We start from the raw sequence: 15,035 nt of genomic DNA on the forward strand, positions 1-15,035 counted from the left end.
CCCTTTGGAAAGGAGATGGTTCCAGTAGGAACAAAGGAAAGGACTGCATCCTGTGTAAAATATTTTGGAAAACTACTAATTTAGAACTGCTGGTGTTTTCATATTCAGTGAAATGGTTGTTTGGAGATGGGCGACTTAAGAGGAGTGAAGCAATTGTAAAACAATTTTGAATTATTATATACAAGCTTAAGGCAGAATACAGTTTAACTTTATCGGTATAGGACAGTGCTTGTGAAAAGTCAAAATCCTAGAGTAAGTTTGAATACAGAGTACAGTAATGATCCCTTCCGTCTTTGAAGAATTCAGTTTAAATCAGGATTTGACAAATAGACTGCATGTGTCTTTGTAACAAGATTTGACATCATTAGAGGAGTGCATGCTTCAGCTGTGATGATAAAAATTATGTCATCCATAATCTTGTCAAGAAAAGAGTTACTTCAATGATCAGTTTGCAGAGATTTTTGTGAGAGTTAGTCAGTCCAATTACTTTGTTTTCCATATGGCCAAACTACTAATTGTCCATAGAATACTCTAAAGGTGACCATAAATCTTTACCATCAACTCATGTATGTGTGCTAAAAAGTTGGCTGGTTGAAAGTCACAGACCTTGAGTCTTGGTGCTTTCTATTTAAACCCTAAAGAGTATTCTTCTCAAAAGAGTAGAATAGTTTCTATATAAAGAAAAATGGTAATTCAACAATGTAGTGCAGTTTGGAGCTTTATGGTCCACCTTCAGAATACAATGTGTTATAGTAACTTTGGGCAGATATTTTTCTGTGATTATAAGCTGAATGAAAGCTCTATGAGCTGCTTGGTTTTTATTACCATATCATAGCTTGTAACTCATGCTATATTAGTAAGGGCTGGCTTTTCTCACAGGGAAATATTAGTTGTCTTGACATTCTTCCAAATTTGTTCAAAGTTTTTAGCCAGTACAGTGGAGGAACAACTGCTAGGCATTTGTGTATGTGCATAGAAGTCCTTAATTGGCTAACAGACGTACTTCAGTATTATTCCCAGGAGCTAAACATGTCTTGTACTCTGGTGGTATTCTTAGCTTGAGAAACAGATAACATGCAATATTCAGTGAGTCATTGTGCCCAGCACTGCTTTTCCTTCACAGTGGTTTTAAGGAGGATGAATGCTTTACTTTTCCATCTCTGTGTCTAATTTTAGTAGGCCAGCGGGCAGGAGGACTTTCAGGCCACCTTCTCAGATGACGGCATCCAAAACATTAAAACTTCAAAATGACTTGCCAGTTTTAGTTCAATTTGGGGGGATTTTCTCAGCGAGTTCTGGTTCAGCAAAGTATGTTTCAAGTAGGTATGGCTGGGTGTTACTGCTATGCTGTTGAACATTGTATCTGTGTATAAAACATTTCCTGTTCTTACTTTCTGGATAAATGCACAGGGTCATGTTTTAGTGTTAATTTGTGGCACTCCACTAAATGGACTTGAGGGAGATTTGGTTGTCTTATTACAAAGCAGAATTTGGCCCCTAGTACATTGGCGACAGTCATAAAAGCAGCATAATCTGTTCTCTTTATCCTTTTGTGTTAATGGACTGTTAAGGGTAAATTTCCATCTTGAAAGGAAATAAGATCTTGCAGCTCTAGGTATCTGCTTTTATATTTTCTTACCAAGAGGGTGACTTGTCCAGAATATAATTGTATCTCTCTCTTTCTCTCTCTGATGTACGTACACACACACACACACACACACACACACACTCAGGATTTATAACTAATGTTTTGGTAATTTTGCTAATGCACATCTCCAATCTTATGACCAAATATGTTTTATGTCATAAGTCATGGCTGAATTTGACTTTACTGTAATTTTCTGCTATTTATAGCAGAAGAAATTCCTCGTGCTCTATATAGAGCTGTTCTAAATAAGTTTTGCAATCACCACAAGTGGCAATATAAACTAATCTAAAGCTAGTGTAAGGAACTTTAGCCACACATATAATTGCAGAAAAGAAATGAAAGCATTTAAAAATCAGTAACTTATATAGTATATGTTTGGAAAACTCGTAGATTTGTTTGAGACAGCCTACCAAAGACAGCATTTGTTTCCTTGCAGACTTTATAACAGTGCTGCACACCTGAAATCATGTAGCAGTGTGTTTAGAAGCATTTTATTCCTGAGGTTTTTTCCTAATATTTTAGCCCGTTGTTCTTATGTGCTTAAACTGGACTTAAAAAACTTTTTAATATGTGGGATTTTCACATGTGGTAGTGTATTCATAGAGAAAAAAATTTGAAATTTTGCATCAGTGTAGACATGAAAAATAGCATTTTATGTAAATAATTACTCATTTTAGAAGCTGACAATTTAGATACTTGCCAACCCAAAGTGTCTTTGAAATTGTGTCCATTGTGTCATGAGGTGATCATGAAGCTGCAGCCATGTGTTCCCAAGTGATTTTGGACAATTGCTTTAAAAAATGTTGAAAAATGAAAAAGTGGAAAAAGATTATTAAAGTGATTTCAGTTATTTCCCATTTGGTACCTGAAAATGCATAATGCAGTGTGTCTGATATTAAATTTTTAATTAAAATATGGTTTAAAATTGCTATAAATTCAGTGAGCTTTGTGGAGAAAAAAATTTGCAGTATTGACTGAATTCAGTGTTACCTATTTTCATGCCCAAAATCTCCCATACACAAATGAAAATAAGAAAATGATAAAATATCATTTTGAAAATTAATACTGCAGAATGATTTTTCCCAGAAACAAAACAATTGAATTGTAATGAACAAAGTTTTGTATTTACAATAACTTGATCAATCTTTTAAAATAAGCATTACTTTTGACTTGTTATTAAAAGCATTTCCATATTTAGTTTTCTGCTGTTTATATTTTTTTAGGATTTCTCTATAACAAAGTCTCTCTTATATTTTTTTAACACAGATATCTATCCATTCCAGAACTAGTATTTGCTACAACCAGAGACTAAAATGGTATGACTGGAACTTTAAATAATTTGGCTTTGACAGCTCCATCATTTTCTGAGAACTTGGAACGGGATTTGGGCTCTGCTTCGGCACTATCCTAGGTTATAATGCCATCCTTGCCTAATGAGGGAGGTATGCTAGTCTTGGATTTTTAATGTAGCCTATTAGTTATTCAGTATGCTTGTAGCTCTAAGTTGCAACAAAGTAAATGTGTGTATTTAGCATACGTTATTTGAGATATAAAGATGCTGATAGTTACAACATTATTTTTCAAAGATAACCGTGGAACTGCTCCTCTGACTTTGAGTTCAGAACTACCCTATCAAAGCACAATTAAAAGAAAAGTCAGAAAGAAGAAGAATGGAGTCATCACTGCAAATGTTGCTGGCACAAAATATGAAATTGGTAGGAAGCTACATATTTTATTTTCATCCTAATAGCCATTGACGTGAATGAATTACTAACTAATGGGGTGAATTAATGGACTTTGCATGAAGCTGACAGTAAGACGTTTCCAAAGGATTTTCTTTTGTAAGAAACCTTTGTTCTTTTTTTGTAACATTGAGTTGATAGCTTTGAACACTGTGCATCTATTACTCCCTATTTGTTACTCAGGGAAGGTCCTTGAAATGCAAAAACTTAAGTAATCAAGGAGGCTGTGGAAAACCCCTCTAATTATGAATAATGTATGTGTTTGGAAGTTTACTTAAAGCCTTGAAAGATGAACAGTGTAAATTTAATATTAAATAATTATTATACAGAGGTTTCTCAATAAAGTCTACTAATGTTTTATGTTTTGATGCTTGGGACTACTTCAGAAAAATCTTTTCTCCTGGAACCTGAGTTATGCCTGGCACATAATCAGTCTTTTCTCTTTTTTTATGTTAAAATAATGTATCCATTTGCTTTTGTAACTACTGTACCTTGACTAAGGAGGCATTCTTGTTCCCTGTCTGCAGTGACACTTATAGTCATCACTGTTTTAAAGTTAACATATGTGATAGCCAAGATTAAATCTAAAAGCCTTGCAAGTGGACTTTTACTAGATGATTGTGGAATGCCCTGAAGCTCTTTACAGTTCCCATCAGTGGTTGTGCTCTGATTCCAGCCTCAATACAAGGTGCTGTAATGTTGTAATGACAGGTTTGCAATAGACTGATGGAAATATTGCGAGATAAATAATAGCTTGCATGCTAACATTGTTCTCAGACAAAGGGTTGAATATTGGAAGTGTTTAAAGTCTTAATTGATTTTTTAAATTTTGAAAATGAATCTATTTTAGAGATTCAAAATATTCCCTAAGTATGTGATTTCTCTGTAGTACGTGTAGTAATACGAGAAATGGGATTTGTGAAAACACGTGATGAAGATGAAACAGCTAATCTTATATGGAGTGATTCTGCTGTGCAACAAGAAAAGATTGCTGAACTTCGGAACTATCAGGTAGAGTGGTAGTTAGGATTTCTGACATGTTTCAGTAAACTGCTTCACTCTGAAACATTCAGTAATGTGTCACTTTTAGTCAGTTACCTTTGTATGGAGAGGAAAAAAACCCCACAAAACACCACCAACCAGACTGCAATAAGGCTATACCACTACGTATTTTAAAATCCTATTCTCTTTTCCAGAGTTATTTGTTCCTACCACTTGGAATCTGGTGTTTAAATATTTGGGGCTGTTCTTTCATGCTTTTGTCTGCCAGTTGGGTGTTGTGAATGATCAGAGTTTGAAAGAAGATGCAAAACATCATTTATAAGTTGCTCATAAGCTTTTAAGCAGTAAGTTAACAAGTAGAGCTCTCTCCGCAGTTTCTGTGAATAAATAATTCCTTTTTTTATCATTACTTTGTGATAGCATTCTTTGTTCCTAGATAGCTTTGTGAATAAGAGTATGATAGTCTCCTTTCATGTCTGAAATGAAATCAATGGGCATAGTCATGTTGGTGGAGAAGAATACAACTTCCAGCATCTTTAGTATTGCTAAGAATACGTAATATAATGTAAGATATTATCTTAAATAGTTTATATGTAACCGTAATTATGTTTGCCTGAGCATGCAGTTGAATGTTTTAAATGATTGTATTAGGTATGCCAGAAAAACTAAAAAGTACCAACTAACTTTCTTTTTTTCTCCTTCCTCAGAGAATCAACCATTTTCCAGGAATGGGAGAGATCTGCAGAAAGGATTTTCTGGCAAGAAACATGACTAAGTAATCTTTCTTTTAATATTAAGAAGTTTTTCAGCCATAGTATTAATGCAGTACAATACTGAATTATTGCTTGTAAGGTTTGTTTATTTTTACTAAGAGGCTATGAGAGGACCAAGAATAATTTCCAAAGTTCCTTAATAACTTTGGCTTTGATCCTGGATCTGTTGCATTGAAGTGAGCTACTGTATCTCTCCAAATGTCTTCAGTGGAAAGTGATGTGGGTTCAGGTCTCTGTCTATGCATTGCAGAATGTAGGAGAGCCTTAAATTATTTTGTAATACACTTAATACATAATACACCCAGGCATATATCCTGTAACGGTAGAATAGAAAAAATAATTAGTATGTGGATGGATATTATTTGTTTAAAATAATAAATGACTACATTTTTGTGTATATCAAATTTAAAAATGTGAAGCATCTTACTGTTTATATAAGAAATAAGTCAGAGAGGCTCATGTGTCTAATTATAAATTCTCCTCACTCTAGTGGAATAACTGGGTTCTGAGGAATTATCCTAGCTGAGAATCTGTGAGTAAGACCTGTAAGAAAACAATACTAAATAATGATTCAACAGCCTGGTAATAAGGAAAAGTTTAGGGATAAATGTGTGTGGATATTTTGATTCTTCTAATCTAAACTAGTTTAAAGAGCAATTATTAATAGAGTTAATCTTTTGGCCCCCAACGTTACCTACACTGCATTTCCTGTTACCAGAACAGAATTTGTTTTCATATATTAATGTAATTAATGTGATATCTCCTCTCTCTCTCTCTTTCTCTATTTCCTTTTCTGTTTTGTAACTACAACACATAGCATGTAGAATGTATGTAACTATTATGATGCAAGTATTACGTGCATTGCTATCGTGTCTACTAGTCGTACGTGTGGGCCAGAACTCCCTTGTGTCAATACATGCTACACAAGCACTTTTCACTGCCCCTTCCAGATTTAAACTCTACGTAAAACCATAGAGATAGCACATGGAGGCAAACAGCTATTTAGAGAGGTCTTGAAGACAGTGGAACAACATTGGTCAGCTTGGTAGGCAGTGGTATCCCTGTGTATTGCTACAGTTCTGTGATTTAAAAAAAAAAAGTGCAAAATGGACAAAAGGCTCTTGTTATCATGCACACATTGTTTTCAAATACAGTCTGATTATACCTCTCTCAACCTACTGAATTCTGAGTTTGAAACACAGTTTGAAGGTACTCAATGCGGAGATTGCACATATTATAGATAAGATGGGAATAATTTCTCTGATACGATAACTCTGGGTCAAACATATCTATGTTGTGACTTCATTTAATATCAGTAGATATAGCAGGGTTTTAATCAGTCTGTTTTTCGCAGTACTAGCCTCACAATTCAATACTTAGTATTCATAATTTATAAAAATAAAAATAAAATGCCTTGAGACTGCTTGTGAAACAGACATGTATGTGAAATCACAAGTCAGTTGGGATACATGGTTGGGCAGGCTCTTGTCTGTAGAGTGGAGGATTTTGTTTCATACAGCTGCTGTTCTGTCTAAAAATTTATTTGAACAGGATTGTGCAGAAACACTAATTCTATTCTCTTGCTTTTCTGCTGCATGCAGTCTTTTCTATTCCTGTTACTGACTCGTACAGAATAGCTGTGGGTTTTGTACCATTGAGAGTTCATGAAACAACTGCTGAGAATTGGTGGAGAGTAGACTCTTCTTTTTCTTTTACTTCTACCTTTGTTGTTATACTGATCTCACTCTTCCCTTTTATGCAAACTGTTGGGAATGGAGCAGAAAACAAATCTATCGGACTCTGAGAGGCAAATGCTATTCAGAAGGAATTGCACTTCAGGAATTCCTCTTACAGCCAATATCCAGGCACTCTGGATCACAGGACAATGTGGTTTTCACATGCAGAAGGGTGGAAGGGAGCAGTGTAATATATAGTGTGTGTAATATGAAAGAAGACAACCTAGCACAGAAGGTGTAGGGACACACAGTAATGGAACAGATAGAAGCAGGAATGTAAATGAGAACAAAAGGAGGCATGAGCATTGTTTTCAAGGGGAATAATCGAACACAGAAAAGAAAAAAAAATAGAGGTGCCATTGTAGGGCCAACAAGATCTTAATTTCTGTAAATGGTCTCTTAGATGAGATCTCCTCATGTGAAGGATAAGTGTGGTTACAGAATGAATACAATAAGTGGGGGAGAAGGTGTACAGGATGAATGGGAAGGGGAACAGAGCCATGTATGAGATGGTCTTTTTTGCAGCACCTTTGTTGTTTACGTCTAAAAGGTTTGCGAACTGATCATGGACCACGAATCGTTCTCATCCATATCTACCCACTAACCTCCTTTTGTACTTGAAAAGTGAGAGGATCTTGAAACCTAGACAGTGGAATCTGCGTTATTAGACTGACAAGTCATGTCTTTAGTAACCTATATTTTGTTCAACACCTTTGATTCTTTTGCACAGAAAGCACTCTGAGAAACAAGAGCATGGTCTGACCACATCCGTGAGCTAAAATAGCACTCAGAAGAACAATAATTTGCTGTTTAATTCTCAGACCTCCTGGTAAGGACTGCAAAGGCTAAAGGATAGAGCAGCACAGTGAAAAAGTGGTTACCCACAGTAGCAGATAGCAGATGTGCTGGAAAATAGGGCTATTGTAATGGAATAGGTCTTGATTCCGCAAGCTACTTGATGATGTTCCTAAACCAGTTCTGAATAGGGCCAAGCAAGGAAAGAATAGAGCTGAATTCTTTTGTTGAAACTTCTAGTGAGCACCAGAGCTTGTAAACAACGGTTAAGTATTCCGCTTCATATTATTAAGTGTTTGCAGTCTACCCAGTTATGCATAAGATAGAAAAAGGCATATAGAACTGATGTACTTGCAGTCATAAAATAATATGAATATATCTAGAATACCATGAAGCTATATTCATTGAGTAGGGAGTATGTGTATTGAAACTCCTGAGTAAGTTAAATGGCAAGTCTCTATCACGTAACACCTCAGGATGCATATGATAAATAACTTGGAGAGGGATGGAAACTAACACAGAAATAGCTTTTTGCCTAAAAATAGGATAATTTCTGCCTAGATAAGCTATTCAGTGAGCAAGGTAATAACGTTTGTAAATATACAGCAGATGGAGAGTAGTTTAAAAATATGTATGAATCATGAATTATAATATCTATTTATGTTTTTTAATTTTTTTTTCTGAATATTTGGTGGCTTTCATCAAGCCAGATTTGTGAAAATAATAGTTACAATGAAGCTGCAGAAGCACTGAACCTCATGCAGTACTTCAAGACTACTATAGCTATTGTGGTTTCTGCAGAGTGTTTGTTGGGTAGTTGGCTAAACAATTTGGTGACAGTGTATCTATTATACCAGTAGGGCTTGGCTACAGTCCTAGCCTTACAGATGTGGTTGGCGGCTCTGTTTTTTCCATTAGTATTTGAGCCACTTAAAGAAAAAGTGTCTTATGCTGCATCAGGAGTATTATGTAGGCTCACAGTAGAAATGAAAAATTGAAATGATACTGTAAGTCTCTTTACATTTAAGTTATCCTGATGCTATTAGTTTTCATTACAAAAGGAAAAGTATACCTAAATCTGTAATTAATTAAAAAGGTGTTAAAATTCATCATAGTGCCATTTTTTAAAAAATCAAAGTTGAGGAACTTCCTATGTCAGTTAATTTCTTCTTAAACATCCAGTCACTTTCTGTTGGTCTGTGGATATTTGTATTTTAGATGTGTCCACCCTATGTTACAGAGTAATTCTGGGTTACCCAAACTAATTTCATATGAAGTTATGTATGAGGTTTCAGGTATTCTGAGTACCTGACACAAGCTAGCTGCAGCAGTATTTAACTCAGAAAAAACTAAATTTATTCTGCTGGGAACTATGGTATACCAGTCTGCATAGTAGCACCAAGTCCACATTGCTCCTATAACTTGGCTGTTAACCAGTATTAAAGCTACTTTGTTTAAAGCTAACCAATATGTGTCTAGCCCATACTGCCAGTCTGGTGTGGGTATATGCTTCCTATCTGTCAGATACACAGCTTTGGGTGGTGGAAACTTCCACTAACTGAATTCTCTACCATTTTTCCTCTTCTGTTTGTCTTTTCTGCACAGACAACAGAGCTATAAAATGAGATATGCTCACTACCTCAGCTGCCACGGCTATTAAAGCAGGGAGATGAGGACCTTGCTGCATCCTTTAACCAGATTCAGTTTCAGAGATTGTTCCCTACAATGTCTTAACCTTATTTTTGGTTTAGTTCTTCTATTTTTCCCCCCCTTGTCTTGCTTTGTATTTCTTTGCTTTCTTTTGACTAAATAAGGTGCTCAGGGAATCTTAATCACAATATGCTGGTACCAAACACAAATCCAAGCTTGTGTGTTTTGCCCTATATTGGAGGTGCATGGGCAGTTGCTTGGCCTGTATCGAAGTATATTTACTACAATTCCTTACTTTTGAAATTCCTTCAAAAGACTAGAAAGAGACAAAAAACTCTTCTTAAATTGCTTCCATTTTAATTTTAAATTCAGTCCTTTTTATTAATATTTTTTGCACCCATGAAGAAACTCCAAATATCCCAGGTCCTCGTTTTTTGTGTGTGTTGATCCTCGTACATTCCCAAACACATACCAATATGAAAATTAAAACACTTGCCAAATCTCCCAACCGCTCCCAAGAAAAAACAAAAAAGAGGGATACAGGAATCCAGGAGTCTGTTAGGTAGGGAAAGATCTATAATCACATGGTCTATTGTAAGTTTAATATTTCTAAGAATAGGAACAGCATTAAATCGTCTGAGTAACTGAGTAAAAACTGTAACAGGAGTGAGGTGGATGCCAGAAAATGACACCAGTAATATAACGGTACGATAATATGCAAAAATGCACAAGATAGTCTGCTTTTGTTGTTCTTAAAGTATGCATATGAATATTTTATAGAGCTCTAACTATTCTTAAACAACTGCAGAAGTTTGCTTTCATATTACAGCATTTTGCTAAAAAAGTTTCCTTGTTAAATTATTGTAAAAGCTTTTTAATCATGAGGTTTGAAACATCAAAGTGGTTAAAAGATTTTAACTCAATTACACTTTTTTGCAGAATGATCAAGACTCAGCCTCAGGAGTATAGTTTTATTCCTCGAACATGGATCTTCCCTGCAGAATACACACAGTTTCAGAACTATGTAAAAGAACTGAAGAAGAAACGTAGACAGAAAACTTTCATAGTTAAACCAGCTAACGGTGCAATGGGACACGGGTAAGTTGTGTGTTAACTTCAGTCTTCTTACCCATTAAAGGTGAAATCCAATGCTATTTACAACATTAACAGAATCTGTGTATTAGTAAGAAGATTGTATTTCAAGTTGTATGATGTATGAAAGTTCATGTATTGGACGAAGGCTTAACAAGCAGACGCAGCTAAAATATAAGGCTAAATCAAAGAGGTATTTTAATGTTGTTCTGAATGTGGCATAATTAGAGAATGCATTTTCTGATGAAGCTCAAATAATTCTTAAGATCAGGATTATTTTTATTGTGAATTTATCTAAAAAATATATTTATTAATCTGTTGCACTTAGACTTACAGGGTGAGATTGTATTGGGCATAAATGGCAGGGTTTCAGTGGCTGGGGGCTGCAGGGGTGTCATGGGTGGGAGAAGGTCAGGACCTTCCACAGCTCTGAGACCAGACCAGCCACCCCACTGCACGCCAAAACAGCAGCCAGTCAGAGAACCACAAACGTATTTGAGAGCGGCAGCCACAAGGTGTAGGAGAAACAGAGGAGACGCTGTTGGGGATGTGGCTGGAGGTGCACTCTTGGAAGGACGTGACACCCATGCCGGAGGAGGGACGCCCCTGAAGAGACTGCGACCTGCAGTTGAGTTGAAACAGTTTTGCCTGTGAGAGGGCTGCACAGTAAAAACCAGAGATAAATATCGCAATTTCATTCTTAACTCTGTTCTTGTTTTGAGGTATTTCAATTCTAGCTTTTATTGCTTTTAATATCAATTTGGATTATACAGTATAGTAAAGCTCTTAGTTATTAAAAATATATCAGAATTACTGTAAAAGTAAGCTGAAGGGGAAGGTAGCAGCATAATTCAGAGAAATGCCTGGAAACTACTTCAGTGTCTTAGGAATATTCAGCACCAGAATGTTGAAATGTATCATAAATAATAGAGGGTAAGATTAAGGCAACAAAGCTATGAGAATTCAGGGTTAATAATTATACACTGAGAAATATTAGCTATTACAGTTATTTAAAAGTCTGTGTAGTTAGGGACTGCCAGTTTATAGTTTGTATATAAACCATTTTTCATTGTAATGTGGGGAAACTGGAATACAGAAATACTGAGCTTAATCTATGCCATCCTTAGTCATACCGATCAGTGTCCTGCTTTGCAAACATCATCACTAAGTCAGGTTAACACTGGAAGTTCTTTGCAACCTGTACCTCGGGCAGAAGTTGTGATAAAGACTGGAAACCTATTTTTAGAACTGCATGGGGAATAATCACAGAATCTGGAGACTGGTCGTTCTGCCAAACAATTTCTAAGTGTAGGGGGAACCCATTATTACAAATTGTTGAATCAAAGGAAGCAGAAAGTTATTTTGAAATGGCTCATTGCCTTCTTTTATCCAGTGAAGCACCATAAAGGACAGGAAACCAAAAGCCATGTAAGCAAATGGAACTTTTTCTCTACCCTACAAATCAGATATTTAAGTCTCTTTCTCCAGGTAGACTTTAGCCTGACTACCTGGCTGAGTGACCATGAAAATCTATTTCGAAGAGTAATGTCAAAGAAGTTCCATGTTTTTAATATAACTTTTGTTTTTGCTAGGATCTCTTTAATAAGAAATGGAGAAAAGTTACAAGCTCAGGATCACTTGATTGTTCAGGAATATCTTGACAAACCATTTCTTATGGAAGGCTACAAGTTTGATTTACGTGTGTATATTCTTGTAACCTCCTGTGATCCATTAAAAGTATTTTTATATCACGATGGACTGGTGAGAATGGGCACGGAAAAGTATCATCCCCCCAGTGACTCAAATTTGGTAAGTTGGAGTACATTCCAATTTATTGCTTATGCATGTAGGCTTTTATCTGTGTAGTGTTTCGAGGAGGTAAAATAAAATAAGTTGTGACATGAGATTTAATTTGTTATTCATCTGGCTGAACTTCTGCATTGTCACTGAAGAGAAAAAATTAAAATGAAAGCTATTTAACTCATGCTTTTCTATCACAATCACAAGTATAGCCATATTATTGCTTATGTGTAAAAATGTTATGTGACTTTGCATGTATGTATGCTAAAGAGTTTAAATATTTCCTAAAAGAAAGCAAAAAATGACAATTATTGACATTCAACCCAGAAAAAATGAAGTAAAGAAGTCACTTCAAGGACAGTTACATTGCTTTTATATTTATCTGAGACTCAGTTTGGGGTGGGGGATAAGGTTTATCTCCTGCTAATCATTGTTTAACATCCCTGAAGTTTAGAGCTTCTGCTGAGGATCCTGCAATGTTTCAGCCATCGTGTTGGGAACCTATGCAGAAAACAGAGGAACAGTGATACAAAAGACCAGTGCATGAGAGTGGTCACTGCAGTCCCTGAACGTGAGGGAATCTGCTGCTGGTGCTGTTTGTCAGTGACTGCTTCAGCAGGGAAAGGAGTATGTACTTGACAACTTTAGGATGATGCAGCAGGGCTGCCTATTAAATTGCAGAGAACCAAGAAATGCTGAAGTTTTTGGACACTTTAGTCCTCCTGTTCACTGTATAGCATGTTCCCCTGTTGAGAGGTGTAACCCCTCCCTTCTGGCACAGACCAAAATGCAGATGTCTGTTAAGAAAGAAGTAGATTTGAAGCATTGAGAGGCATCAGTAGATTTGAGTTTCTTATACCTCACTCTGCACTCCGTTGCTACTGTATCTTTCCTTTTCCATACCATATACTTTTAGAGCTGCTTCAGTGTAATTATGCAATAGACAACACATGGAGAGCCTTTTTCCCTACTTCTCACTTAAAACTGTGACTGTCTCTTAGCGCACCTTTGAAGAATGCAGGTATAATTTGGAGCCCAGTACAAATGGTATATTTGGAAGAGTTCCAATATTATATTTGGAATAGTTTGCTTTTAATATTTTTTTATTGTTACTAGTCTCAGCATTAGCAGCATTGAAATATGCTCTTAGTGGATAAACAGAACAGGCAGTTGTTAATGTGTTCTCACAACTGTTCATGTTGTAGTTTGTCTGTTGTATGAAATAACCTGGCTTATCACTAAAGACATCATTGTTCTTTGGATGACATTGTTCCACAGTGACATTGTTCCAGATAACTTCAAACTAAAGATCAGTTCAGATGTTTAACGAAACACTTTCATTTTTTTGTACTCTGAAAAAATAATTGCTTTTGTCTGAAATAATTTGAATTTCATGGAAACATGACAGTTATAATGACTCAAAAACAATAGGTTTCAGAATGATTCTCAAAGCAGTAATTGGAAGGCATGGGAGAAATTCATTACTTGTAGTGCTAATACAATATATTGTTAATTAGCCTGCAATTAAATTGATTGGTTTTGTTAATTTCATTAAGTTTTTTTAAACATAAGTAAGTGCAGTGAGATAATTGACAGCAGAAGGCTTGTGTTATCTGTTGGCTGTCTTTATCAAAAAGGAATTGGAACAGAAGGCTTATGGTCAGCTTAGAATATCAACTACACTCAAGTAAGGAATCAAAAATGACAGAGAACTGTCACTGTGATGAGGACAGTCATCATGGTAGTGTAAGTGGAAAGCTGAATTAATATCTGTACTGGGAGATAATGTAAACATATAAATCATGATTTATAAATTGGCCTTGGAAAGGTAATTTTTTTTTTTTTTTTTTAAAATGCAACTGATAACATGAATCTATTGCTGGTGACATTTTGGTCCATAAAGGAACTATAGCACTCACTCATTTATGTAATGTATATCTTGAAATTTACCTCCCTCTGATGTATGGCTACCAGCCAGTCAAAAATGAGCAATTTTGGCAGATATCAACATGGCAGATGAGTTTATATGTAAAAGGTATTTTAAAGTATCACTATCATGAGAACATTTCTCATAAATAAACTACAGCGAAAACTGAAATGTGGGATTGTCTATGAAACAGACGCCAGAGTGTGTTTTAGCACTTTTAAAGTAGCACTTCAAAATACCATCTTTATTGTTTGCTTCTTGTGGAATGTAATAATTCTGTAAGTTATGATAATTGCTCTTCACTTTTGCTCACTCCACTTAGCTAGTTGTTTACATACAGACCTGTAAAAATGGCAGATATATTATGTTGCCTAACCAGATGTTGAGTGGTAGATCAGTTGACTGCAACTGGCTTAAATACGAACACAGGTTTTGGGATAAGAAGGCTAGAACATTCAGTAGATGAAATCTCCAAGAATCAGAAACACTAAATCTGCACATAGTATATTTGCAAATATGAACTGTTTGACTATGTCATTATTGATTTAACATATTTTTTTCCTTTTAATTATTTTGAATTTACCATTCTAGAGTTGTATTTAAGTTTTTTTTAATATCTTTTCTCCCTTTTTTTTAGAGTCAATTGTATATGCATCTGACTAACTACTCTGTCAATAAACATAATGAACACTTTGAACGGGATGAAACAGAAGACAAAGGAAGCAAACGCTCCATAAAATGGTTTACTGAGTTTCTAGAAACAAATAATCTTGATGTCTCCAAATTCTGGAGTGATATTTCAGTAAGATAAAACTAATACACTTTTCTTTATTTGCTGTATTCTTAGAAAATTAGTTGCTTCTGCCATCT

At 35.5% G+C, this 15,035-nt stretch overlaps 1 protein-coding gene across 1 annotated transcript in view; it reads left to right on the plus strand.

Moving 5' to 3' along the window:
* The first annotated feature begins 3,031 nt into the window (after window positions 1-3,031).
* TTLL7 (tubulin tyrosine ligase like 7) overlaps window positions 3,032-15,035 on the plus strand; it is a 55,022-nt gene continuing 43,018 nt past the window's right edge. Inside the window, exons 1-7 of the mRNA XM_050901010.1 lie at window positions 3,032-3,090; window positions 3,235-3,363; window positions 4,280-4,401; window positions 5,100-5,167; window positions 10,286-10,444; window positions 12,031-12,247; window positions 14,803-14,967. Coding sequence (XP_050756967.1) covers window positions 3,066-3,090; window positions 3,235-3,363; window positions 4,280-4,401; window positions 5,100-5,167; window positions 10,286-10,444; window positions 12,031-12,247; window positions 14,803-14,967 — 885 coding nt within the window. The 5' untranslated portion in view covers window positions 3,032-3,065. The remainder of the gene's footprint in view (window positions 3,091-3,234; window positions 3,364-4,279; window positions 4,402-5,099; window positions 5,168-10,285; window positions 10,445-12,030; window positions 12,248-14,802; window positions 14,968-15,035) is intronic.

Source organism: Gymnogyps californianus, chromosome 8, assembly GCF_018139145.2.
Source record: "Gymnogyps californianus isolate 813 chromosome 8, ASM1813914v2, whole genome shotgun sequence".
NCBI lineage: Eukaryota > Metazoa > Chordata > Aves > Accipitriformes > Cathartidae > Gymnogyps > Gymnogyps californianus.